We start from the raw sequence: 27,582 nt of genomic DNA on the forward strand, positions 1-27,582 counted from the left end.
CAGAAAAAAAGAGCAAAATAATGCCATCTGCAGTATCATGGATGCAATGAGAGATTTTCATACTAAGTGAAGTAAACCAGAAAGAAAAGGACAAGTACCACATGATATAACTTATATGCGGAATCTAAAATATGACACAAATGAACTTGTCCATGAAACAGAAACACACTCACAGACAGAGAGAACAGACTGGTGGTTGCCAGGGGGGAGGGGGTTGGGGGACGGTTGGAGTGGGAGGTTGGGGTTAGTAGATGTAAACTATTATATATAGGATGGATAAACAACAAGGTCCTACTGCAGAGCACAGGGAATGATATTTAATGTCCTATGATAAACTATAGTGGAAAAGAATATAAAAAAATAATGTATATATATATGTATACCTGAGTCACTTTGCTGTACAGCAGTAATTCACACAACATTGTAAATCAACTATACTTCAACTTAAAAAATAGTAAAACTGAAAAAAGAATGAATATGTACAGTTCGGCTTCGAGAGAGAGAATTGGGAAAAGCATGCTGTCAGGATGAAAGCTGGAGCTTTGTAATTAGAAAGATCTGGGTTCAAGTTCTACCCTGGCTGATGCCTAGCGGTGGGACTTTGAGCTGTAAACTGGGGCAGTGAGATGAAAACATAATACCCAGCTGTCGTGTGGGCCTAACTCCTCCTGGCATGAGAGGTGCTTGATAAGTGTTGTTTCTTTATTCAGCTTCCCATTTCTAGGGCAAAGCTCTGATACAGAAAATCTGGAATCCTTAACTTGCGCTTAATTGTCAAGGAAGCAATGACCTGAGTCCTGAAGACCCATTAGGAGGAGCTCAGGAATGGGTTTCCCACTCAGTCACTCTCTAGCTGTGACTTCAGAGGAGCCACTCCCCATCAGAAACTTCTATTTCCTCAGATGCAAACTGAGGGCTTTGGAAGCAAAGCATCTTCCGGGTTAGAAACTTAAAGGAGCAGGGCCACCTGCCTTCGTGTTGTCTTTTGGGGAAGGTGATGGGAGACCCAGAGAAGTGAAGTCCAGTGATCAAAGCTGGAAACTAGAATCAGTATAAAATTAATAAAATACTTTCATCTCACTTAAAAATGAGACCAACATACTCTACTATAGACTATATACATAAATATGAATTTTTTAAAATTAATTTTATTAAAGTATAGTTGATTCGAAATGTTGTGTTAGTTTCTGCTTTACAGAAAAGTGTATCAGTTATACATATATATATCTCCTCTCTTTTTAAGATTCTTGTCCCTTCCAGGTCATTACAGAGTCCTGAGTACAGTTCCCTGTGCTGTACGGTAGGTAGCTCCTTGTTGATTATCTAGTTTATATATAGTAGTGTGTATATGTCAATCCCTATCTCCTTATTTATCCCTTCCCCCTTCCCCCTTGGTAACTATGTTTATTTTCTACATCTGTGAGTCAACTTCTGTTTTGTAAATAGGTTTATTTGTGCCAAATTTTTTTAGGTTCCACATATACGCGATATCATGTGATATTTGTCTTTCTCTGACTGACTTAGTATGATCATGTCCAGGTCCACCCATGTTGCTGCAAATGGCATTATTTCATTCTTTTTTATGACTGAGTAATATTCCATTGTATATATGTACCAAATCTTCTTTGTCCATTCCTCCAGTGGTGGACAATTAGGTTGCTTCCATGTCTTGGCTATTGTAAATAGTGCTGTTGTGAACATAGGGGTGCACGTATCTTTTCGAATTATGGTTTTGTCTGGGTATTTGTTCAGGTGTCACTCCATCTTCTTGGTCTTAGCATCTTCCATCCATAAAAGATGACTTGACCTTTCTAGCATTGGTGCTTCAGGGACTTGCTGGGGCAGAGTTTAGGAGATGCACGTGCATCCTCCTAAAATTCACTCACGAAATAAGCAGCCGCATGAAACGTGTATAAACCTAGTTTAATACATAGAGATTATTTACCTCATTGTAATTACATGTTGAGTTCTTTTTTTAAAATAAAAAAGTTTCCCCAGCTTTACTGAGGTATAATTGACACATATGGTATACCAGTTGGGTGTACAACTTGATGTTCTGATACATGTATACCTTGGGAAATGATCACCAGTTGAGCTAATTAACTTACCCATTTCCTCATGTACGTACCTCTTTTTTGTGGTTAGAACACTTAAGATCTACTGTCTTAGCAAATTTCAAGTGTACAACATGGTACTGTTAACTCTAATTCATCCTGCATGCCTGCAGCTCTGTACTCCTTGACCTATGTCTCCCCATGTTCCCCTCCCCCAGCCCCCGGCAGCCATGCTATGCTCTGCTTCTGTGAGTTTTGACTATTTCAGATTCCTCATATAAGTGAGACCATGGAGTATGGGTCTTTGTCTGGCTGATTTCACTTAGCATAACCCTCCAGCTTCACCCATGTTGTCTCGAATGGCAGGATTTCCTTTTTTAAGGTTGACTAATATTCTCTTATATATTTACACCATACTTTCTTCATCCACGATGGATGTTTAAGTTGCTTGCATATCTAGGCCAACATTAACAACGCTGCAGTGAACATAGGAGTTCAAATACCTCGTTAAGATTCTGATTTCATTTCCTTTGGGTCTGTACCCAGGAGTGGAATTGCTGGACCACAGCGCAGTTCTAGTTTTAATTTTTTGAGGAACCTCCATACTGTTTTCCACAGTGGCTGCACCAATTTACATTCCCACCAACAACGTACCAGGGCTTCCTTTTCTCTCCATCCTCACCAACACTTATTTCTTGTTATTTTGATGATACCATTCTCACAGGTGTGAGGTGATACATCATTGTGGTTTGATTTGCATTTCCCTGATGACTAGAGATGGTGGGCACCTTTTCATGTGCCTGTTGGCCATCTGCGTGTCTTCTTTTAGGAAATGTCTATTTAGGTACTTTGCCCATTTAGAAATTGTTTTTGTTTTTGGCTATTGAGTTGTATGAGTTCCTTACGTACTTTGGATATTAACCCCTTAACCACCCCTGCAGTGGCGGAGTGGGCTGCTGGGACCCTCCTACTCTCCTTTTCCCCCACAGGGAGAAGTTGTGGCCGAGGGGATTCCTCTTGGTGCTCACCTGTACCAGTCTGAAGGACGGGAGACACAGTTAAACACTTTCTGTAGCTTTCTATGAGGCCTTCTTTGGTTTTTCCCCTCCACTGGGTAGTTACGGCTTCTTTTTTTTTTCTTTCCCATTTTAAAATACAGCTTTATTGAGGTATAATTAATACAACACAAAAGCTGCACATGTTTAAGGTACATAATTTGGTGAGTTTAGGTATATGCATACATCTGTGATTCTATCACCACAATCAAGGTAACAAAAATATCCATCACCTTTGAAAATTTCCGTGTGTGTGTGTGTGTGTGTGTGTGTTAAGAATACTTCACATGAGATCTATCCTCTTAACACACTTTTAAATGCATAATACCATGTTGTTCAGCAGGTGTCTAGAATTTATTCATCTTGCATAAAGAAACTTTATACCCATCGAACAGCAACTCTGCATCCTCTCCTGTCCCCAGCCCTTGGCAATCACCATTCTCTCCTGTGTTGCTTTGAGTTTGACCATTGTAGGTACCTTATATAAGTGGAATCCCACAGTATTTGTCCTTCTGAGACTGGCTTATTTTGCTCAGCATAATGTACAGCTTCTTAATTGTACCCTGGAACTCTCCCAGGGCTATTTTCTTCCATAAGTAGTTGTTAAATCATTGTTTTGTGGGGTGGGAGGGCTGAGACCTCTTACTGATGTCCTCCATCTCAGATAACATGATCTTATATGTAGAAAACTCTGAGTAGATCTTTGCTCCAGAAACTGTGCTTCCCAGTTGGCACAAAACTCTTCTAATTCTTTTAATTAAAAAATTTGAAATGTGTGCTTCTGGTGGTTATGCTTTGAGGATTCTGTTGTGCTTTGTTGGTGGAATTTCAGTGTCTCCACCTTGCCTGTGGAATGACCCTCAAACTCTTTACCCAACAGGCATTTGGCTCTCATGTACTTTTCTGTCTTTAAACGTCTCTTCTCCACGTGCTTCAGCTGGTCCATTGTTCACTTCCTGTCGCCAGGAGGCCAAGCCCCAGGTGTGAAGGCTTTGCAGGAGCGTGGGATCCTGTCAATCAGGAAAAGAACAGCCGATTCTGACTACAGACTCATGCACCAGCCTGCCTTGAAGTGCCTTAGTTGGAACTCAGAGCAAAGGGTGCTCTCTGGAAGGAAACAGCAGGACTAGCCCGAAAGACAGCGTCAGGGAGTTGCTTGAGGGACACTGTCCCCATTTAAGAAAAAAGTTTTTAGCCTGTGGGAGAGAAATACATGGATTAAAAAAAATCAGTCATGTCTCTGACAACTGCAGTTACCAAATTTTGGCTGGTATTTTGAGTAGCACACATCTTAGATAGAATAGGGAGTAGAGAGGAAAATTCACAAAGTTCTTTGGGAGACTCCTGAGAGACAAGCCAGGTACTTCCAGGTACATAGTAGGAGCACAGTAAATATTGTTGAATGATTTTCTGATCGGGGAGCAAAAGAAGTCCAGTGAATAATAGACTGAATGGTTTTCTAAGCTCTTATTACAGTGTTTTAGAAGCAAGCACAAAAGTGTGCCTTTCAATAGAGTATTAGAGCTGTTTTATGCCAGGGTATCTTTAGGAGAAATTGGGCTGACCAAGGCAGGGTTCGAAAGAATTCTTGTATCTTCCCAAATCCCTTCCTTCTGTTGAGAGCTAGGAGAAACTGGTGTTGGAGAAATATAATTTAAAAAACCCAGATCTTCCCTCAATCCAGAAAACCTCTCTGCAAAGGTGTTAGAGAAAGAAAGCCATTTTATTATTGGGTGGGCATTAAACCAGACTGTGATGTGTGTCACAGGCAACCTGCTGGGAGTTTGCAAAGACAGAAAGGAATTTCACCCCCTTAGGCAGCCAAGCAGACACAACCCATGATAGACTTGTTCTCAAGAGAAACAATCACTGGTCCTTACATGAGGCAACTTTACAGCATCTTTTACCACTCATAGTCCATTCTCACTTTCTCATGGTAATTGGGGGACCACCTGCATTGGCTTTATTTCCAAGAAGAAACAAAACCCTCATATATTTAGGACAGGAGGTAGTTTTGCAAATCAAAGCTGGGTGCCCATGAGATCTGGCTCTTGTGCTCTCAAGGGAACTGGGAGACTGGAGTTCTATCTCCTTTGATGTGTGCACTTCAAAAAGGTGGCTCCCAGGTCCCCCAGGAAACATTCCTGAGTGGTGAGACCTGTAAAAAAAGGTATGTAAAGTTTTACATATATTTGAGAAAGACAGAGAAAGAAATTCTGGAAGAAAAGGGAGAGGAGAGGGAGCAGGTCCTTCTCTCATTTTCAACAGGGAGAACTAGCCTCTAATTTTTAACCTGTATTTGTCCCTACCCTGGCCAGGCTGGAATCATTCTGGATCAGATGTCGTCTGAGTTTCCAAAACTCTTCTCTTGTCAGGGAGAGAGATGGGAAACAACATAGAGACTCTCCCTAGAAGACATTCTGAACTTGGGGACCATCTGCTAACTAGGAGATATGCATTTAAAAATTCCCTGATGCTCAGCGTGCTGGGTCTTCTTCTGTCCACAACGTAAAGGCCACAGTGGCTGGACACAGCACTCTCCGTTTATGCCAGAGAGGCTGTTTCTGAGCTACTTAGCAGAGACAATCAAGAATGATTCCTCTCATTGCTGATTTGACTTATAAGTCACACTAGACCTCTATCTACCTACCTATCTATCATTTATCGATATGAATGAGAGATAGATAGGTAGATAGATAGATGTGATGGACAGATGGATGTGATGCATGGCAAGATGGAAGGATGGATGGATGGGCAGATAGGTAGATAGATGTGATAGATGGATAGAAGGATGGAAGGATAGATGGATAGACAGATAGGTAGATAGATAAGTAAGTAGATAATCTCCCCTCAGGCTCATGATCAACTTGAAAATATCCAGTGACTCATGAGGAAGCATCCGCTAGCTCCCCCTGCTGTGCTGCAGCATCTCTTATTCTCATAATGGACCATGAGCTCCATTTCATAGGTGAGAAAGTCCTATCCAGGAAGGTAAGTGATGCTGCAGAGCTTGTCATAGCTAAGCTGGGACCTGAACTCAGGTCTGTCTGGTTCCCAGCCCCGCCATCTCTCCACAGATCCCCACGTCCTCAAGTTCCCAGTGCATCTCAGCTGACACATGGGATCATAGGAAGTGATTTCTTCCCAACCAGTGTGTTCACAGCAGGGAGGACGACAAGCTCTCAGGACTGTGTGGAAGTAGTCCTGGCACCAAGAGGAAAGCCGAACTAGTTGTAATCCCAAAGCTGTAACTGGGATCTTTGCTCTAAATACCGACAAAGATTCTCTCCTTGACCAGACTCTGCTCGGGCTCCCTGAACTCTTTTTCGACGAAGCGTGACTTTGGGGCTTCTGTGTTTGTCTCTGCGTTGTCCAATTTTAGCAAGAATCTTGCTAAGTCAGTTTAACTGGAACCTCCCCTCTGGACATCTGGTTGGTTTCCTCACCTCCCAGGTGAGCTGTGATCACCTGGCCTGCCTTCAGCAAGAATCCTGCTAGGTTGGTTCAGCCAGAGCCTTCCTTCTTGCTGCTGTTGCTTCCTCTTAGTAATCTTCCCTCCATTGCCCTGCCTACCGCCCCATTCTTGGTCTGTAACCCCCCAGTTTCCCATGCAGTCTCCCCACCACCGCAATACCCATCACCGTGGCCCCCACACGCATCGCAATGGTCCCCCTGGAATAGAGTCATCCTTCCTGCGCTTTCACGAGTGTCACTGGATATTTTCTTTAACAATATTGACACGTTTATAAACCATGGTGTGGATGTTCCACCGGCAGGAAGAAACAGTTGCCAACTCTCTAATAAAGAGCTGGAGCGAGGCTTTCTTCCTGTGTGTGTGGAAAAGCCATGAGCTCTGCAGTCCAAGAGGATGTTGGAGTCCGGTGAGGGAAAAAGCAGGCGAGAGAAATGAGGTGATAGGAGAAAAATGCAGGGAAGGGTAAGACCCACGATGGGGAATTCACGCGGACTAGAAGCTGAGTGATTGGGGGGAGGTTTTGCCGCAGGAGGAGGGGTTGAGGGTCTGGCAGGGGTGGGACAGCCCCGTCTGCAGAGGTGGTGGCCAGGTGGGCAGGGTGGCACAAAGCTCACTGCTGCCTCCTCCCAGTGCACCGCTGGCTTCATTGAACAATGTGTATCAATTTCCCGTGGCTGCTGTCATAAGTTACCATGAAGTGGATGACTTGAAAACAAGAGAAATGTATTCTCTCTCAGTTTTGGAGGCCAGAAGTTCAAAGTCAAGGTGTTGGCAGGACCATGCTCCCTCTGCAGCCTCTAGGGGCAGATGCGTCCTGGCCTCTCTCAGCTTCTCCTGGCCCCAGGTGTTTCTGGGCTTGGGAATCACTCCAGTCTCTGCCTCCTTCTTCACATAGCCTTCTCTTCTCCCTGTGTCTCTTGTAAGGACTCACTTGATGTTGGATTTAGGGTCCAGCCATATAATCTAGGATGCTCTCATCTTGAGATCTTTAACTTAATGACATCTGCCAAGACCCCTTTTCCAAAAGGTCACATTTGCAGGTGCCCAGTGGACATATCTTTCGGGAAGGTCGCCATTCAAACACTCTGCATTGTGTTCATTTACTTACTCACTTGCCCAACAACTCTTTTTGAGCCCGAATACACCAAGGAACTGTGGGAAGGAGACAGACAAACTAGACAAGAGATTCTGGCCTCAGGGGTTTACAGTCTAGAAATAGGGGCAAAGCAGATGCTTACAGATGTTGATGGAAGATGGTGAGGGCATGGGAGAGGTACAGAGAAATACAACAGGCTTAATGAGATGAGAGGTCCATCAGCTCAGGTGGGAGTGCTTCATGGCAGACTGGATATTTGAAGTGGATCTTGAGAGACCGGAAGACATGAACTTGTGGGAATGAAGCCTTCTAGGCAGGAAAACTAGCCTCAGTGAGGCCCAGAGGCAGGAAACAGTGAGGGTTCACGGGCAGTGCTAAGAAATCTGGAGCGATGGGAGCAGAGGTGAGTGAAAGGCAGAGATGAGAGGTGATGGTAGAGAGGTCTGGGGACAGGATGGGGGCCCCTGGATGGGGTTCAGCCAGGAAGGATTACACAGCATTTTGAACATGGGAGTGTGGGGTAAAAACCTTGATTTCTGAAGATAATATTTTTATAGTTCATAAATAGTGAAAATTATTTTAAGCTAGAGATATTTGAGATTCAACAGATGCAGAGAGAGGCCTTCCTAGAGCTGTATTTATCTGACTAAAAGCAGACACTTAGGAGAAATAAGGACCACCGTAAATTCCTTCTTTGGGGTAGGTCTGATCCCAGGAGTGAGGCTAAGAGTAAGCCTACCTCCATTAACCTCCATCTGGGGGCAGTTTTTTTGCAGAAGACAAGACAGGAAGAGCACTTATACCTATGTGGACAAACTGTCACAAACGTTCTTGTCTCCTGAAACCCCTACTTGCTCTTTGCACTGGAGCCTTTTCTTTTCCCTCTCTTTCCCCTAGTAAGTTAGCTATTTACACCCCAAATTCTAACCACTCCTTTGAGTGCCTCATCCCGTGTATGCATATTGCATGTGTAGATAAAATATGCTTTTCTTGCTCATCGGTCTTTTGTTAATTTAATTCACAGGCTCCAGGAACAGAATAGAAGAGGGTACAGGAAAAGTTATTCCCACCCTGCAGTGTATATGTTGTATATGTGAATTAAAAAAGAGAGAGAGCCTTGGGATGGGGACACTGGTTCATAGGCTATTAAATAATCCAGGCACGATTAGCAGGAGAGAAAGTAGAGATAAGTATGTATTTTGGAGAGACTGCAGAGGCGGAATCATAAGGATTTGGTAAGAAAGAGAGACAAGGAGCTTAGAAAGGGGGAGGGGATAGTCAACAAGGACTCTGTGGGTTCTGAGCCTGGACGACTGGGTCCATGATGGTGCTGTTAATAGAATTAGGGACTACAAGAGAGAGAGAGATCATAAGAAAACAGGATGAGTTCATGGAACCTGTGTGAAGCCTGGCAGAGAGACTAGAACGGGGGATGAGGGTTGAGATCGTCTGCACTGAGGATCCTCGAAGGCATGGGGTGGGAGGAGAAAACCAAGGAAAAGTGAAAGCAAGGCGGGGAGAGGGGCCTCAGAGGTGATTTGGGGGAGAGGAGGGAACGGGGCCAGCCAATGGCAGTGGGTAATCAAAGGTGGAGGAGGTGAAAGAGGAAACGGCTCTGTCAGAACATCTGAGGGGCCGAGATCAAAGAGAGGGTCTTTCTCCGTATAAAAAATTGCAGAGAGGTAGAGGAAGATCTAGAATGTTCCACAAGAACTGGCAGGAAGGCGCCCTTGTGGGAAGCAGTGTCAGGAGAGAAGTTGGAGGGCAAAGCTGAATCTGGGGGTTGGAGATCACTCCTTCAAGAAATCATGGGGTGGGGAAGAGCATCCCAAATCCTGGGAACAGGAAGTGCAAAGGCCCTGAGGCAGAACTGTGTCTGCAGTGGTTGGAAAACCACTATGACTGAAGCCAGCTGAGCAGAGTTGACAACAGGAGACTAAAGACCTGATCCTGCAGGGTCTTTTGAAGACTGTGTTGGGAATTTGGAATAAAGTATGTTGGAAAGTGAGTGGAAAAAAAAATCTTGTGGGAAAAGAAAAGAAGAATATAATATCAATAACTTAAAGGTTATCTGAGTTTCTCTCCTGTTTGGGGATTTTTAATGATTCTCAAAATGTAAAACATCAACTCAATGCTAGCTACATTTTGATGACCAAAACAGAACCAAGTTTGGGGCGGGGTGGTGGGGGGGGAACAAGTAGGGAATTAAACTATGAACAGGCATCTTTCTTTCTTTTTTTTTATTCCATCTTTACACATCCACCTCTTTGCATTGTCACATTTTTTCAAAATATACAAACAGCACAGATACTTTAAACACATACAGCTAGAATTCTTATTAAATAAGATTGCTGCAAACAGCATGCATGGGTCTTTATCTTGAAGGATGTCTCCCTCAAGAGACTTAGAAGTCATCAAATCAACAGTCATGGTATAATGAAGGGATGGGTTTTCTTTTCTCTGGCAGAATTATGTACCTCATTTTTTTTCCCCTGTTCTAATGTGAGGGTGGTAGTAAGAAACTGTCACTGATACTGAAATCAACTGAGAAGGGATGGATGGAGAAGTTTTCCTGGCAGGCGTAAAATGACTCTATCTCTGTTGGACTCTAAATTTAACTTCTACATTGACAAGGTAACCAGAGTAGGGTCCTAGTAAACCTTGCCTATTGATGACACACACTCCCTCCACCTTCCTCTTTCCCGTGAATTTCAGGGTTAAATCGGAATGAATGGATTTGTAAATCTCAAGTTACAAGCTATGTTTATTATGAAGAATTTCCATAAGAACCTACTCAGGGTTTCCCCTACCCCTTACCCTTTACACGTGCACAGGTGTGAACAGAAAAAAATGGGTCAGTGGTTACTTGTCTGCGGCTGAATGGTATCCAGTGCTAAACTCCAGGCAACGTGCAGTTTCAGTCTTGAGAAGTTCGGGCTCTGCTCCTCGAGTCAACACGCATGTCATCCATCAGCAGGTGATGCCCAGGTGAAGAGTCATCACTTAGAGCGGAATTAAGTTTTCAAATCTTTCGCAGTCCGGAGGACCAGCTTCAAGTATACAGCTACGGTGAGGAAAGCCCTGACTTTCAAGAGTGGCTGTGAGACACAGCGGGCAGAATCCAAAGAGCATCGTCTTCAGTGAGGCAGAGCTGGTTTCTGCTACAGATGCAAAGTCGGTGAGGAGATCAGGGGGCTCGGCCTTTACGGTTGAGTGTTTCTGTTCTTTTCCAAGTTTAAAAGGAACCCAAGAGGTGTCACTTGAACCAGTTCACAGAAGGAAGGCGGCAGATCCCTTCGTGTGTCTGGAGAGGCGAGGTTCAGGATATCAGCTTCTCCATCCCTGGGTTCATGAAGGAAAAGTTCCGGAACATGTTCTGGTCCATGCTGTTGATCAGTGTTCTGTCTGCAAATGACAGCCGGGGCTTCTCGTTCAAGAATTCTTTGTCGAAATTGCTGCAGTCGTACGGTGATTTCTTGATCAGAGTTTAAGGGGTGGGGAGAAAGAAGAAAATCAGCCACTGAATTACCTTGACTTTCATCACCTAGGCTATAATCTGCGTACGAAGATGTTGGCGTCTGCAACTAAATAACCCTGGCTGTAGAACTTACAGAAGGTTTAATATAACTGGAGTGTAGATAATTTCTGACTCACCCTCGTATTTACAGATGATCCTATAGGGCTTTTATTGAACATGTCTAAGATCCTGAATCATCAGTGTATCAGCAGTATAGCTCAGTTCATATACAGGAATTCCATGATGTGTACATTCAAAGATGTTTACGTAAAGCAGGACTGGCCACCTCTGAAAAAGCGGTAAGCCCCAATTTGATCTCTGTCCTTTTAGTCTACAGGGGACAGGGGATGGGGGAGTAGTGGGAGGGGATGGGGATTGGGAGCAGAGGGACCGGAGGAAGGATGGAGTTTTGCAGATTATATAGTCCTGTTCTTCTGTCAACATCCTTCACGACCACTGTTCCCTGACCCACACGGATTTGATTTTGTTATATTTATTTTTAAAATCTTAATTGGAGTATAACTGATTTACAATGTTGTGTGAGTTTCAGGTGTACAGCAAAGGGAATCAGCTCTCTATATATCTCCACTCTTTTTTAGATTCCTAATAAGGACCTACGGTGTAGCACAGGGAACTCTACTCAGTACTTGGTAATGGCCTACATGAGAAAAGGATCCCACGCTAATTTTGTTACTAAACATCTTGGACTGTCTTCCATAGACAACACAGATTGGGGTGAGCCCCCTTCAGACCACCTGGCCTATTGGTGCCTGTGACGACAAAAGAGACCTATGGATAGGTACTGTCCACTATGGTGTACGCCTCAGCTTTCTAAGATTAAAAGCAACCACAATCAAATGTCACCCTTATATGACGTGACTGAGAGTCAGGCCCTGCCACCCTCACGGGGACCCCTGAGCTGATGAGGTCCATGGTCTGTGGCCTCTGCCTTCAAATAGCCGCTTAGACCACGGGTCAGGGAAATTCCTTCCTACAGGAGGAATCGGGAATTGTCCCATAGGAAAAGCGTAGATCAAAGGTCTGATTTTTATGCGGAAAATGAGTCCACTGTAGTCTCATGGAAGTGGAGACAGGATTGACATTGTTCTGATGAGCTGGAACAAGGCAAAAACTCATCACATCGTAAACAGATGACTAACCATGTAGTAGAAAAGGTGCTGTTACAAATAATAAGAGTGCCGGAGGCCAGCCTGAAGGACCCTCTCTTGAAACATCCCCAGAGCTGAGGACAAATGTTGACCATAAATAACTCTTCCTGCCCTGGTGACACACTGCTGTTTCTGGCCCTCCACCATCACGACTAACAACAGCAGATGTTTGCTAGAGCGGATGCTCTGCTTTGAGATCCATGAGTCTGTACCACCTCCGCGTGAGGATGGTTCATATCTACCCGGGTCTTTGCTACCGTACTTCCAGAATCACCAGGAACGCGTAAAGCTGGCAAATCCACCATTTTGCTTTACTCTTTAAAAAATTATTATTTACCTTTTAAGTTGTGGCAAAATGTACATAACATAAAAGTGACCATTCTAACCATTTTCAAGTGCATTGTTTAGGGACAGGAAGCACAGTTGCATGCTGGGCCGCCATGACCATCATCCATCTTTAGAACTTTTTTCATCTTAACTTTGCTTCATTTTACGGTGACCTGGGAAGTTCTGCCTTTTCTCAGGGAGGTTAGTGGCTCTTGCTGGTGGGTATACACATGGGAATTTATAGACCTGTCTTTTTATAAGCACCAGTTGACTTCTTAAACTACCAATTACCATTAGGAACTGTAGTTACAAGAACAGATGACAAATGTCAGAGAAACTTTCATAAATATCACAGAAAACATGGCTCCAAAACTCCTGTCAAAGGATGCAGGGTTTATGCTCAGGTTTGGTTCACGCAGACTGTGACCCTGAAGCCTAGATGCAACTGTGCAAAGCCCCACATCGCGTCTGAGGGTCACCCACACATATACACGTTCAGTCTAAGGTGTGTACACGTGGTGATCCACTCTTCATGCAGCTACATTTGCTCACACAGGTTAAATTCTGCCTCCCCCCAGCCCAATAGCCTGATTATGGTTAAAGAGGACTTGCTTCCACGAACCGCACCATGGAGGGTGGGTGGGAAGTCGGGGCCCTGGCAGCCTGAGTGTGCTGTGAGGATGGCGCTGGGAGGAACACAGGGCCCTGGGTGCTCCTTACCACTTTAGGCCTGAATGGAGGTTCAATCTCCTTCTTTTCCAGCTCTTCCCAATTGATCTCCCGAAACAAGGGGTGCTGGCGGATGTCTCCCCTCACGCCCAGGCGCTTTTCAGGTTCTCTTACGAAGAGCTGAAAGGGAGCAGAAGGGGAGCAGTTACTTCTCAAGGGATGAACCAGGCCCTCAGATGCGGGTGCCCTTCTTAGCATGGGAGCCGGGCCCACACACACCAGACTCCAATAAGAGAAGGGCCCAGCTTTTGTCACCTGATTTCCGGACCTTCTTTTTCTACAGTCGTCATAAACTATCGACTCAAGTCAAACTAGCGGCAGCAAGTTTACTGAATACTCTAGAGTCTGGGCTTTGCTCTAGAAGTGCTATCTTTTGAATTATCTAGACCTGGATTGAAATCAGCTTTGCCCTGTGTTATTCCTGGGACCTCTAGTAAATTATAGATGCTCTGAGTCAGTTTCCTTATAAGTAAGGTGAAGGAAGTATCCTCACAGGGCTGTGTTGTGGGTTAAAACAACAGAACAACACACACACACACACACACACACACACACACACACACACTCACACACACATGTGCACTAATTCCTGGTCTGTAAAACCCAGCATCAGAGAGTAAGCGACCACTGTACTTGTTGTTTGGCTGACGGGGCAGCGATCGAGTTTGATTTCTTTCAGAGCTGCTTTCTTAGGGTTACAGTCTTGCTCTGAGGAAAAGCTCACTCCAGGTGTAACATAAATTGGCCCCTGGCAACCAGCTTTGTATTTTGCCAGACATCTGAGTATCCGGAATCACTCTTCACTCTTGCAAGCCTGCTGGATGTGAATGCTTTATTCAAATCATCTTTAATCATCTCTGACCCGTTACATATATATTTCCTCTTTGTTCTGTCCCTTCTCCTATTACTTTCCCCCATGAAGTCAAAATGAACATTGGCCAGGACAGGAAAGAAACCTGGAAACTCTTCAAACTTAAATGAAACACGTCAAAGGCTTTAAGGAATTAGGAGAGTCCTAGACAAGTCTCAGGTCTCCTGGGGGTCTGCAGTAGTTACCCTTTTCCATACATCAGCTAGATATTTATTTATGAAATCACTGTTAATTACAGGGTGTCATAAGGAGGCTGTGAGTCTTGAAAAACAGAAGCCAGGTGAAGTGTAGGGATTTTCCATGAAGTTCTGGCAGGACTTGACCTCCACTTGCAGCTAAATTGCTCGAACCTCTCGCTTATACCACTTATAAGAAAGTCAGTCTATGTGTAGTCAATCTACGTGTTTTAAAACACGGCTTTACTTACCTTACTGCTTGAAAATCTTCAAAAACTCTACAGTCACTAACGAACTAACTGACATGCTGTAGCAAAGTGGAGATTTCTTTCTTTTTTTAATTAGGACACTCCTCTCAAAGCCGGGTGACACTCATGCAACCACCTAGTAAATCAAGAGGTAAGTTGTTGGCATGGCCCCAACTTCCTCTCCCCTTTATTAAACGGTGGCTGCCGAGGCCCCTCTGTGGAAACATGGGGTTCCAAAGCGCCCCATTAGAAAATCACTGCAAAGTGGAAATAACACAAGATTGTCACCCAAGAGGCTTTACTACCTACATGGCCTGGGGCAAGATTTCTGAGCTTCAGTTTCCTCACCTGTAAAATGAAGGGTCAGACAAGGTGCTCCTTATGCCCCGTGAGTCCTCACATCCCCTGACCCCTAGGCGGGCCTTCCAGGCTCCCCATAATGCTGCCACTCGTCCCTTGATTTCACTGGGACCCCCTCTCCCATCCGGACATGTCTACTCATTGAATATGCACCTGCCTTTTCTGCCTCTGCCCTCTGCCAATGACGTTTCCATCTTGCAAGGGTTTACCTGTCCCCATCACCCACTCCCATTTCTCCCTCCTCCTCTTTAAATCCTGACCCACCTTTAAGGGTTCAGCTTACACCCCCTCTTCTCTGTGAAGCTTTCTTTGATTACCTCCACTCACGGTGAGCTCTCCTCCTCCTCCTCGAGTCACAGTTACATGGTTGGTTCATCACTCATCCCACCCAGTGTCCCCTGAGAGTCAGGTCTTGTGCTAGAGGCCTCGGCGAGACCATCCTGATTTTAAAGGCAGATTCTAAGAGCAGATATTGTTATCCCAGGGGTCCAATGAAGAAACTGAGGCTCAGAGTAGCTAAGTAACTTGTTCAAGACTAAAGGTCCAGCCAGTGGTAGAGCCTAAATGATGAGCAACCCCTTCCTATTTCTGGTGTTGGATGGTCTCTCCTCTGTGGTCCATAGAGCATCTCCCCTCCACTGAGGAAATTAACACACTGTGCTTTTATATATATATATATATATATATATATATATATATTTTTTTTTTTTTTTTTAAAGACTATCTTTCCTGCTATAGTGTAAGCTCTGGAGGGCAGACATCATTTATGTTTGTTTCTTACAGAATCCAGCCCAGTGCCAGGTACAAAACAGACAATACTGTTTGTTGAATACGTCAGTAAGCTGTCTTTCCACTTTATTTTTTCCAGGTTATGTGTCTTAAAGTCTCCGTCTTCTGTTAGCCTCTTGTTTTCTGCATATTGAACTGCCTATAGAGGTGTTCACGGCAAAACACACTTTTCTGTAGACTCAGACACCAGCAGGAGCCAAGAGATGGGAACACAGATTAATGCTTTCAGGAGCAGAGGGAAGAAGTGACTTGCCCCCCATCCCTTCCCTTGAAATGATCCTAATAAATGACTGATGTCCACTCCTTAAGGATATTTTGATGAAGCAAGATTAGAGAGAAGGTGTGAGTGCCTCAAGGATAGGCCCAAACCCAGCTTCGTGTTGTTATAATTTAATGCTTCAAAGAATCAGGTTAGAAGTAGCTGCCTTAGGCCAAGTGTGCACGTGTTAGGTTTCCTGTTAGTTTTCCACAGTAACATGTGGCATTTGTTTCAAGAGGATCATGACAAAAAGCCTTCTGAACCTGGTATATGTACCTGTGAAATTAAAAAAAAATTTTTTTTTAAAGATAAAATGTATAATGAGAAGATAGTATGATCTCCAGCTTCGAGACTCAAAACCCTTTCTAGCACAAAAGAGGAAATCAACATCTTCTCTGCCCTGCAGCCAGTCACCCCCCCCACCCTGGTCCAGGAGATGCTTGTTGACCTCATGGGAGGTCATGGGCTCTGCCACAGGGAGGCTGCACCGAAGGAGTAAATGTTCACAAAAGACTTGATTTTGTCCATAAAAGCTGTCAAAAGTGTGGTTTACATTTATAGGAACAAGCACATCTCGTACATAAATGGCCAGGACGCAGCTGGAGTTTGTTTAGCTTTATTTGGCTGTCTGGGCAGGAAAGCTGTGCTGGGCTGCTGTGGATGGACCCCGCTCCCCTGGGCTTAGCACCTGCCACTGGAATCTTCCCTCCCTCTTAGTCCCTTCTCAGATGGCTATTTCCACAAAAGGGAGAGGTATGTCTGTTTGGGATCATTAGTTTTCCATCATTTTCCAAACAAATGGACAGGACACCCTAGATGAATAAATGAGGAAGAAAGGGGCGTGTTTTTGAGAACAGTCAACTGGACAGCAGTGTCCCAGCTGCAATTCTTAAATTTTGTTTTTTTTTTTAATTTTATGCAATTTTTAAAGATTACTTTCTATTTACATCTATTACAAAATCTTGGCTTTACTCCCCGTGTTGTACAATACATCCTTGAGCCTATCTTACACCCAACAGTTTGTGCCTCCAACCTCCCCACCCCTATATTGCCCTCCCCACTGGTAACCACTCATTTGTTCTCTGTATCTGTGAGTCTCTTCTTTTATGTTATATTTGCTAGTTTGTTGTGCTTTTTAGATTACACATATAAGCGACATCACACAGTATTTGTCTTTCTGTCTTACTTATTTCACCAAGCATAATGCCCTCTGAGTCCATCCATGTGGTTGCAAATGGCAACATTTCACTGTTTTGTATGGCTGAGTAGTATTCCATTGTATGTGTATACACATCGCATCTTCTTTATCCATGCGTCTGGCTGATGGGCTCTTGGGTTGCTTCCGTATCTTGGCTATTGTAAATAGTGCCTCTATGAACACTGGGGTGCATGCATCTTTTCGAATGAGTGTTTTTGTTTTTTTCAGATATATGCCCGGGAGTGGAATTGCTGGCTGACATGGTAGTTCTATTTTCAGTTTTTTGAGAAACTTCCATACTGTCTTCCACAATGGCTGCACCAATTTACATTCCGACCAACAGGGTACGAGGGTTTCCTTTCTCCACATCCTTGCCGACATCGGTTACGTGTGTTCTTTTTGATGATAGCCGTTATGACAGGTGTTAGGTGACAGACAGCTCATTGTAGTTTTGGTTTTCATTTCCCTGATGATTAGCCATGTTGAGCATCTTTTCATGTGCCTGTTGGCCATCCTCATTTCGTCTTTGGAAAATGTCTTCACCCATTTTTCAAATTGGGTTGCTTGTTTGTTTGATGTGGTTGTATGAGCTGTTTATAGATGATGGATATTAATCCCTTATTGGTCATACCATTTGACCATTTGACCAAAATATTTTCTCCCTTTCAGTGGGTTGTCTTTCCGTTCTGTCAACAGTTTCCTCTCCAGCCATGATTCTTAATGGACAGCAGCCTCTCCTGATGTGCATTTGTTCAGTGCACTACATGCATCCAGGCCCTTTGAGGGCTAAAGAGGATGGAGTCCGGTACTGACACCACTGCTGTTACAGATGCCACTGAGTACTCTTTGTTCAGAGGACCCATTATTCTGGGTTTCAGAACATTGTGTATAATTCCTTAGAGGAAGTTTCTCTAGAAATATTACCTTTGATTTTTGCAGAAAAGGGAGCTCAAGGATGTGGGGGCTTTTGGATCAAAATTATAGAGCAAAAGAGGCACAGAGATGAAACTAGAAGCCAGCCTTACAATCCGCAAGTTACAAGGTGGAAACTAATTTTTATCAGCTCAGTTCCCAGAACCTGGGAGAACTATCTCCCTCATGGAGCAAGGACATGGACATTTTACTTACTCACATGAGAAGGAATAAGCCCAGACTCTTCCACGTGGATCTAAAACCTCTTCCACCAAGTCCCTTTTCTTCCCCTTCTTTATCCTTGTCTTGGTTTCTGCTCTATTCACCAAATTCACTTTCTACTCTCACAGCAAATGTTTTTCCTACCACTGAAACTCTGCAGCTAGCTTTTCTTTCTTTCTTTCCCTTTCTTTCTTTCCTTTTCTTCCTTTCTTTCCCTTTTTCTTTCTTCCTTTCTTTCTTCCTTCCTTCCTTCCTTCCTTTCTTTCTTTCTCTTTCTTTCTTTCTTCCTTTCCTTTCCTCTTTCCTTCTTTCTTCCTTCCTCCCTCCCTCCCTTTCTTTTCCTTTCTTTCTCTCTTTTTTTGGTATTTGCTGGAATGTAGCCTTAAATTTAGCTTTGTCTTTCAACTTTTTATTTTGAAATAATTACAATGTTTCAGTCTGCTTGGGCTGCCATAACAAAATGCCACAGACTGGGAGGCTTAAATTGCAGATATTTATTTCTCACAGTTCTGGGTACAGGAAGTCCAAGATCAAGGTGCTGACATGTTCAGTTTCTGGTGAGACCTCTCTTCCTGGCCTGTCGGTGGCCGTCCTCTTGCTGTGTGCTCACCTGGCCTTTTCTTGGTGCATGTGTTTGGAGGGAGAGATCTGTCTCTCCCCCTTTTTATCAGGGCACTAATCCCATCTTGAGGGCTCTACGCTCAAGACCTCATCTAAACCTAATGACCATCGAAAGGCTTCACCTCCTATAAACATCACATTGGGGGTTAGGAGACTTCAACATATGATTTTCTGGGGGGACACAAACATTCAGGCCCTACATACAGAGTCACAGGAAGTTGAAAAGATGGTGCGGAGATGCCCTGTGCACCTTGTACCTCGTTTGCCCTAATGCTTACATCATATATGATGACAGTACAATATCAAAGCCAGGAAACAGGCATCGGTACCCTGAGTGTGTCTTGTTCTGTGTCATTTTAGCACATGTGTAGGTCTGGGCAGCCACCAAGACAAACAGGATACAGAAGCATCCTATCATCACAAAGATCTCCCTTGGGATCCCCCTTTATAGTCACTCCCCTGCCTCCACAACCCCTAGCCCCCATAACCACTAATTGGATTCCCCTCTCCAAAGTGTTGTCCTTTCAAGAATGTTACATACATGGACTCGTACGGTACGTGACCTTTTAAGATTGGCTTTTTTTTTCCCCACTTTGTTTAATGCCCTTGCAATCTATGTTGCTGTGTGAGTCAGTAGCTCCATCCTTTTAATTGCTGAGTAATATTCCACACACACGACTTTGCAACTTTTTTCCTTCAACTGGAAGTAAGCCTTTCCTCCTCCCCAGTCTTCCTCTCCTTTGGAACCACCCACCCCAGCATCCTTCCGTGGACTTACTTCCATTACCTCCACCTGGTCCTCGTTACGCCCTCACCACCTCCTTGCCGGTAGCTCTCGCTCTCCTGAGCTGGGGGGAGCTGGGTTTGGGAGGCACAGCTGTTCAGCTTTATGCAAAGGTAGGCTGCACAGGTAGCTCCAGGGCCTCCAGACCCCCAAGCTTTTTCCTCATTTCCTTTTCCCCGTGAGTTTTGGCGGCTCAGGCCTTCTGAGGGCAGCCTTCATGCTGTGGGCTGAATTGTGTCCCTTCAAAATCGAATGAATCCCTAGCCCCCTGTGTGAGTGGACTTGGAGTAAGGAAGTACGTAAGGTTAATGAGGTCATAAAAGTGGGGCCTGATCTGATTGATAGGCCTAGTCCTTACAAGAGGAGACGCCAGAGCTTTCGTGGAGAGAGCTGCCGTCTGCAAGCCAGGAGGATTCTCACCAGAAACCTGGCCTGCTGGGCCGGGACCCTGGACTTCCAGCCTCCAGAACCGTGAGTAAATACATTCCTGTTGTCTAAGCCACCCAGTTAGTCTTGCAAACCAATATACCTCAACGAGTCCTTCCAGCAGCCGAGGGTAAAAGAAAGGCAGCAACTGAAACAATGGCTGCAGCTGCCCTCATGGAAGCACAATTGCTTACATTCCAATCCCCTGAACTTATTTTTTTAACTGTTGTCATCTTTTTTTAATTGGTTAATTATGAAATTAGCTTTCATTTTATAGATGTTTTGTCCAGTCATGAAAAGTGACTTTAATTGGCCATTTGGGGAGTTTTCTAAGTTTATTACTTGTTTGGGTCAATCAGAAAGTGAAAGCTGAGGGGTACTGGCTCAGGGTTTTAAATACCATCAGCCTTGGGCTGGGTCTCCCCTGGGGGCTTTGTCAGCACTTCAGATTCAAGGTCTTGATCCTGTGGGGAGAAGTCCACAGTTGCTGTGACACATCAGATACCCTAGACGAGCTGCCAGTCGCATGAGAGAGGCAGACATGTATCATGCATGCCCTTTAAATGTCATGCTGAGTAGTTCTTCATGAGAAAAGAGCAGAGCAGTGGAAAAAGGTGGGCCGGGTAATCTTCTAAGTTTGGATTTAAAATCCAGGGATCGCGTCCAATGTTGAAAGATCTTATCCTAGTCCCCTTTTCTTTATAAGAAGAGCAGGGCTAATAATTATTTCCCAAAATGGCTTTTTTTCGCCAGCTGATATGAGCTGCCAGAAATCAAAGCCCTGTTTTGTTCAAAACACCTGTATTCTCGGTCCGCTTTACATTTGCCGGGCTCTTGATCACACTAGTAGGTCTTTTTGATGCACGCAGTTGCCGGGACAACTCAGTAAATGTAGGTGCTTATTATGAGATGTAATTAGCATGTTGTATTAGCATGAGTTTCATTTTTTTTTTAACAACTTGTTACAATCACACTGTAGATGGTATTTTGCATCTTCAAAAAGGGTAAACTGGGACTTGGAGTCTATATCTTTAATGATGGCTTCAGGTGGTTCTTAAGTCTCTGCGTTGGTCTGCTCCGGGAGCTCCTGGTTTGTGGCTAGGGATTCTCGGAGTCTGGTTTACGTCTGCAGCCCCGGGCGCCGGTTCTTAATTGACCCTGGTTTATCATGGGCGGTGTCTGACTCCCGCTTTGTTGGTAGATTCTGGAGATTGCTGCCAAGACAGTAACAGCCTGCACTGTCAAGGATTCAGGGTGAAAAATACATCCACGTTTCCCAGGGACACAGGTAGGGAACGTGGCAGGAGAGCTGGTCTGCGTCCATGTGAAGGACTGCCCGTGAGACTCCGCTCCGCAGGCAATGAGTCTCATCGGGATGGAGTGTTGCCGGCTTAGAATTTGGTGCAGAGCTGGGCTGGGGAATGGACTGAGTAGCCTGTATCTCAAGGGCTTCAGCTAAAAATGTTCCCAGTGAGAGTTATTTGCAAAACACCTGCCAGAATCCCATACAAAGCCTTGGCTTTACAACCCACCAGATTCAAAGAGCAGGAAGCCCCTCAGCCATAGAAGAGCAGTTTTTTCTTCTTCTTATCCCTTCATCCTCTCCACGTGTTTAGTCTGAAATAGGAACCCAAGAGCCAGAGAGGAAGAGAACACGCATGAGGCAGACACACAGTGACCACACTCCCTTCTCCAAAGGCGAGTGGCTGCCAGCCGTGAACTTGGCCGGAGGAAAGGGAGCGGGAGTCTCTGCTTTTGAGTTAAGATTGATGTAATGACTTATATCTAGGACTGAACAGCTTTAATTTCTCAGTTGAGACAGTGTTTCATGAGTTAGGAGTGACAAGAAGTTTGTCTTTTACCTAAGAGTGAGCAGAAAGTCACACATCCTATCCAAATCTTCAGGGGCAGGGGAAGATTTTTTTAATTAAAAGTTTCAGGTGTGTGGCATTATAATTCAGTATCTGTACACACTACAGAGTGATCACCAGCAAAGTCTAGTTACCATCCATCACCACAGAGTTGACCCCCTTCACCCATCTTTTGCCCATTTCCCCCAACCCCCTACTCTTCTGGGAACCACTAATCTGTTTTTATATCTGAGTTTGTTTTTATATTCTTGTGTTTGTTCTGTGTGTGTGTGTGTGTGTGTGTGTTTTAGATTCTGCATATGAGTGAAAATACCTTCTAGGTCTACCTGCGGTGTTGTAAATGGCAAGATTTCATTTTTATGGCTGAGTAACATTCCACTGTGTATATATACCACATCTTCATCTAGCCATCCATTGATAAACACTTAGGTGGTTTCCATATCTTGGCTATTGTAAATAATGCTGCAATGAACACAGGGGTACATTTATCTTTTCCAATGAGTGTTTTCATGTTCTTCCAACAAATACACAGAAGTGGAATGCCATGAGTGTACGGTCGTTCTATTCTTAACTTGCGGAGGAACCGCCATCCTGTTTTCCACAGTGGCTTTACAAATTTACATTCCCATCAATGGTACGTGAGGGTTCCCTTTTCTCCACACCCTCCTCAGCACTTATTATCGCTTGTCTTCTTGATAACAGCCATCCTCATGGGTGTGAGGGGATAGTTCATTGTGGCTCTGGTTTGCATTTCCCTGATGAGTGATGCTGGGCACCTTTTCATGTGCCTATTAGCCATCTGTACGTCTTTGAGAAAACAGTTATTCAGGTCCTCTTCTGTCCATTTTAAATTGGGTTTTGCTTTTGTCAAGCTGTGTGAGTTCTTTATATATTTTGGATATTAATCCCTTATCAGATAGATGATTTGCAGGCATCTTGTCCCATACAAAGTTTTCATTTTGATGATTTCGTTTGCTGTGCAGAAGCTTTTGAGTTTGACATGGTCCCGTTTGTTTATTTTTGCTTTTGTTTCCCTTGCTTATGAAGTCAGATCCCTGAAAACATTGCTAAGACTGATGTCAATGAAGTTATGGTCTGTGTTTTCTTCTAGAAATTTTATGGTTTCAGGTGGACTGAATAGATTGAATAGAGACTATGGGAACAAGTTGAGCTTTAAGCCCAAAATTGTTTGTTCAATAGACAAATTACATCTCAAAGTGAGGCCACTCAAGAGTCATGGAACTGGGTTCCTGGGCGCTTCTTCTGTAAATGGTGCACGTGAGGGTCTATCTTATACTTGTTTCGATACCGAATGTTCACCCTGTTGGTGCCTCAGTTAAAACAGATGGTGAGCATCCCTTTTAAATCTGGTTCGACACAATTACCGTTTACTCTACCATGTATAAATCAGAATTTAGAAATGAATGGAAGCACTGATCAGAAAACCCTATGCTAATCATATGAAGGTCTTGACTTGACTTCTTACCTTCACTAAAAGGTCCTTAGCCTCCTTCTCGAGCCATCGTGGGTAAAAGGGGTTGTCCATGCGGATGGAGTGGAAGAGTTCCTCTTCATCTTGCCCATGGAAAGGTGACTGACCTATTAGCATCTCGTAGAGGAGGACGCCGAAGGACCACCAGTCCACAGAATGGTTGTACTTCTGACCCAGCAGGATCTGTGTGACCAAAAGGCAGAGACATGATGAATCCAAATAAGGTTGACTTGAAAACCCTGCGTGGACTTTTCACGGCCACCCAGGAAATAACTGATGCAGACAGCACATGGTTTTAGCAAAGATTACACTGAAAAGTGTAGCTTTTGTGACACTAATGATTGCATATAAATGAGTGGGCAGTGCCAAAACTAAGCAAACATGTTTGAATTTCAACCTGCCCCGCCCCGCCCCCGCCCTTAAGCGAAACAACTAAATTGTACCATCAGCCCTTCATTTTCCCATCTGCGATGGGAGTACATGGGTGGTAGATTCAGACCTAAGAGAGCTGGTGTGTATCTAAGCCCTTCAGTGCCTCTAAACCGAACCCACGGGTTTCATGGACTCCTATGGTCTGGAGTCTGCATAAAATTCCTGTAGCTAATCAAGCAGCCAAAGAGGTCATCCGACCAAGTCCACCCCTTAAATCTAACTAGCCGTGGTTATGAAGAGTCAAATTTTGTGACTATGCTGAGAGAGACTAGGATAACAGGCTGATTGTGAAAAGAAAGATCAACTTGCAAACAGAATTTTGCAATCTGTCGCGGACTTCCAGCATAAACATGCTATCTAATGGCCTTAGCTCACTATTTGAATACTAAAGGTAATTTTAAAGTTAAAAAAAAAAAAACTTATCCTTAAGGAATAGTGTAAAAGCAGGCCTGAGGAGAATGATAAGGAAAATATATACACACAGCACAATTTTAGTTCAGGTACATTTGCCTTAAGCGGGGACTGGTTCACACGCAAGTCCTAGGACGTGCCACAAGAGGGAGCCCAAGGCAACCAGAAGCTGCTCTGAGCATCGCATCTTGGTAAACAACTTCTTTTGGCTGGATTAATGGAAAGAAATTTGGAAGGATAGGAGACAGCTGAGGTGGAAATTAAGTCTTCCAAGGCTAGCTGATGTTAATAAAGAATTTCAGTCTTAGGAGAAGGAAGCAAAACGTCAATTCACACTTGGTTATACACTGACGAACAGAAGGTCTGCAAGTGTCTGCTGATGTTTATTGGGTGTTTATAAGAACCTCTGGGGCAGGCCCTGTTATCCCTATGTAACAAAGGGTGGTGACTGGACCTCGGGAGGTTGTGTGTTGTCTTTAAGGTCGCCTGGTTAGTGAGTTGAGAGCCGTGTTCTGGACCCTGTTTTTTTTGGATTTTACTACATAATGTTCCTTTCATATTATAATGTTGTCTCCAGGGTTTAAACTTCAGTATAAGTTGGTCATGCTCAAACTAGTGTATATTTTTAAAGAAACTGGTGGAGAAACACTGGCCAGAGTGGCTCTTTTTTCTGTCTCAGCCGCTGGTGCCTTCTTATGGCCATGCCTTCTTTTGTCCTGTTCTCTCCCCATCTTTACTCAAATAATTCAAATAATGATGTTACCACTTCATGTCAGAGTCCCTCTTTCTCTCTTCGAGCAAGAGAAAGCTGCAATTCCATCTGACTTACTGAGCTAGTGAGTGGAGGTCTGTATAAGGCTCACTGCATGATGTGCACAGCAGAGAAAGTGTCCTTAGAAAACCAAGCAACCAACAGCGCCTCTGTGGTTCTGGTTTCCGAGTGACTCCTGCCTTCTCCAGGGAGCTGCTTTTATGTATTGAAATTCTACCTGGACTTGCTAAGTGGCTAGTAGATGTTAGAAAATAGGGTGTCTCCCTATTTAACTATTTTCCATTTTTTATCAAAATGAGTGTGGACCTCCAACTATACATTAGACCCTCGGTCCTATGACCGTGACACAAGGAACCACAGAGCTTTGGGGAAGGTCTCAGGAGACTATTGGGCTGTGAGACTATTTCCTGGTTTGGGGGAGCACAGTGTGCTGTTTCCTGCATCGTTCCTGATGCTGCTCTGAACGCATTTAAATCTTTTGCGTTTTGGGTTCTCCGCCCATATCTCTGAGGTCCCTGGGGAGAGGGCAATGGGTCAGTGAGAGAGAGAAAGGGAAAACTTCACAAAGGAGATGGCATGTAAGTGGAGCTTTGAAAAGTGGGTAGGATTCTGATGGACAAGGGAGAGGCTAGAGAGACTTATTGTATAAAAGAAGCCCCGAGGTGGGGAAATCCAGCACACGTTCAGGGATGGGCATTTGGGCTGCATGTCATTCAGGGAACAGGTGATGGGTGCTCTGAGCTGTGGGGGAGAAGACTAGACATTAAAGTGGATAAGTCATGGTCCTTAGCTGTGAGGAATTCAGGTTATTGGTAAATCGGATGACATGTGGGCTGTGGGAGCACAGAGGAGGAAACAACTGAGGATTCCAAGACGCCAGAGGCATCTTCAGGGAGAAGATGACTTTGGAGGTGGGGCTGCTCAGACCAAGGATTCCAAGTTCACAGTTAAGGAATGTGAGAGATGAAGGAAGACGGACGTCTCAGGACACAGTATTAAGGACCTTCGCTCGGGATTTGGGCTTGTACCCAGCTGATCATGGGGACTTCCTGAATAGTTTTAAAGTCCTGGCGTGACAGGTCTTCCCATTGGAAAGGTAAATCTGGTGACACGGTGGAGCAGCGGCCCTCAGAGCAGTGCATGCACCCCAGGGGCCACCCAGATAGTGCAATGCTGAGATGTGGAAAGAAAATATTAGAACTTGTATTTATGTGAGTTTAAAAAATTCCAAGAGTGACACTGATGCCCTCGTTTAGAAATCTGAACAGGTCTCCCGAGGGAGGAATGGGAAGCCTCATCTTGGGAGGAGTTGGTGCTGGCCTGGCCGGAGCATTTGTCTTCAGCACATTGGAAGGTGCGTGACTATTACAATCACTTATTATCCTAAGGGGCGTCACCTGTACTGCGTGCCCAGTTAAGGGGATCGGTGGGCTCTGTTTGAACGAAGCTTGGTTTCACAAAATGGCAAGACCTTAAAAAGTTATCTGCAAAGAGACCTGAAGCCCGTGCTGACGATGCCAAGTGGAAAACGGCAGTGCAGAGGCCTTATTCACTCCCAGTGCCAAAGCTCTCTGGCATGATACGATCAGGCTAAAAACAATGGCCGTCTCATTAGTTATGACAGGAAGTTGGCTAAATCAGAAAACACTGTTGTGCGTTCTGGACTTATATCCACCATTCTCAGCGGTGAACCTTGCCTTACGTACATATTGTAGCATCTATCTTACATGTGAGGGCGCTTTTCAGCTCTGAGCCAATAAAACCAGGAATTGAAAGGAACGAATCAGGCTTTTCAGCGCCAGAATCATACAGCGTTAAACTAAGATTTTAAAAAGTCATTTAGCTTCATTATTTTAATAAAGCGTAAAATGTACTATTAATAGAATAAAACTTAGTTATTTAAAACTTTATTTCATCTTAAGTTCAGCCTGTTCCTTTTTCTGCATGTTTTATAACACAGACTATATTAGTTGGGGATAATCTATAATAAATATACATATACTGGTGATGCTTTTTTTAACTGATGAGGGGTGATCAGAAAAGTTTGAAAATGTGTAAAGAGGATGCACTGGCTGTTGGGTGGTCCTGGAGAGGAGAGCCGGGTGGAAAGGCATAACTGGGGTTCAACCAGAGGTGCCTAGGGCCTGGGGCAGTGTAGCAACCATAAGATGGGGAGGGATTGGAAGAGCTTTGATTTAATTCCCAAAGGGTTCATTCTGAGGATCAAAAAAGAATCAACGGAGATTCTAAATCCAGTCACAGGATTAGGGAGGGGTGAGGATAGCTGTGTGAACCCCTGAGGTCTAAATTTAGAAG

At 44.3% G+C, this 27,582-nt stretch overlaps 1 protein-coding gene and 1 long non-coding RNA gene across 2 annotated transcripts in view; one reads left to right on the plus strand and one right to left on the minus strand.

Moving 5' to 3' along the window:
* Positions 1-20,521, plus strand: part of LOC130851554 (uncharacterized) — a 152,041-nt gene extending 131,520 nt beyond the window's left edge. Inside the window, exon 3 of the long non-coding RNA XR_009053223.1 lies at positions 20,208-20,521. This is a non-coding gene — a long non-coding RNA (uncharacterized LOC130851554). The remainder of the gene's footprint in view (positions 1-20,207) is intronic.
* PRKCQ (protein kinase C theta) overlaps positions 9,931-27,582 on the minus strand; it is a 131,901-nt gene continuing 114,249 nt past the window's right edge. Inside the window, exons 16-18 of the mRNA XM_057732048.1 lie at positions 23,646-23,834; positions 13,414-13,542; positions 9,931-11,155 (exon numbers count right to left, since the gene is read on the minus strand). Of these exons, the coding sequence (XP_057588031.1) occupies positions 11,000-11,155; positions 13,414-13,542; positions 23,646-23,834 (474 nt within the window). The 3' untranslated portion in view covers positions 9,931-10,999. The remainder of the gene's footprint in view (positions 11,156-13,413; positions 13,543-23,645; positions 23,835-27,582) is intronic.

The sequence above is a fragment of the Hippopotamus amphibius genome, chromosome 4 (assembly GCF_030028045.1).
Source record: "Hippopotamus amphibius kiboko isolate mHipAmp2 chromosome 4, mHipAmp2.hap2, whole genome shotgun sequence".
NCBI classification, from domain to species: Eukaryota; Metazoa; Chordata; class Mammalia; order Artiodactyla; family Hippopotamidae; genus Hippopotamus; species Hippopotamus amphibius.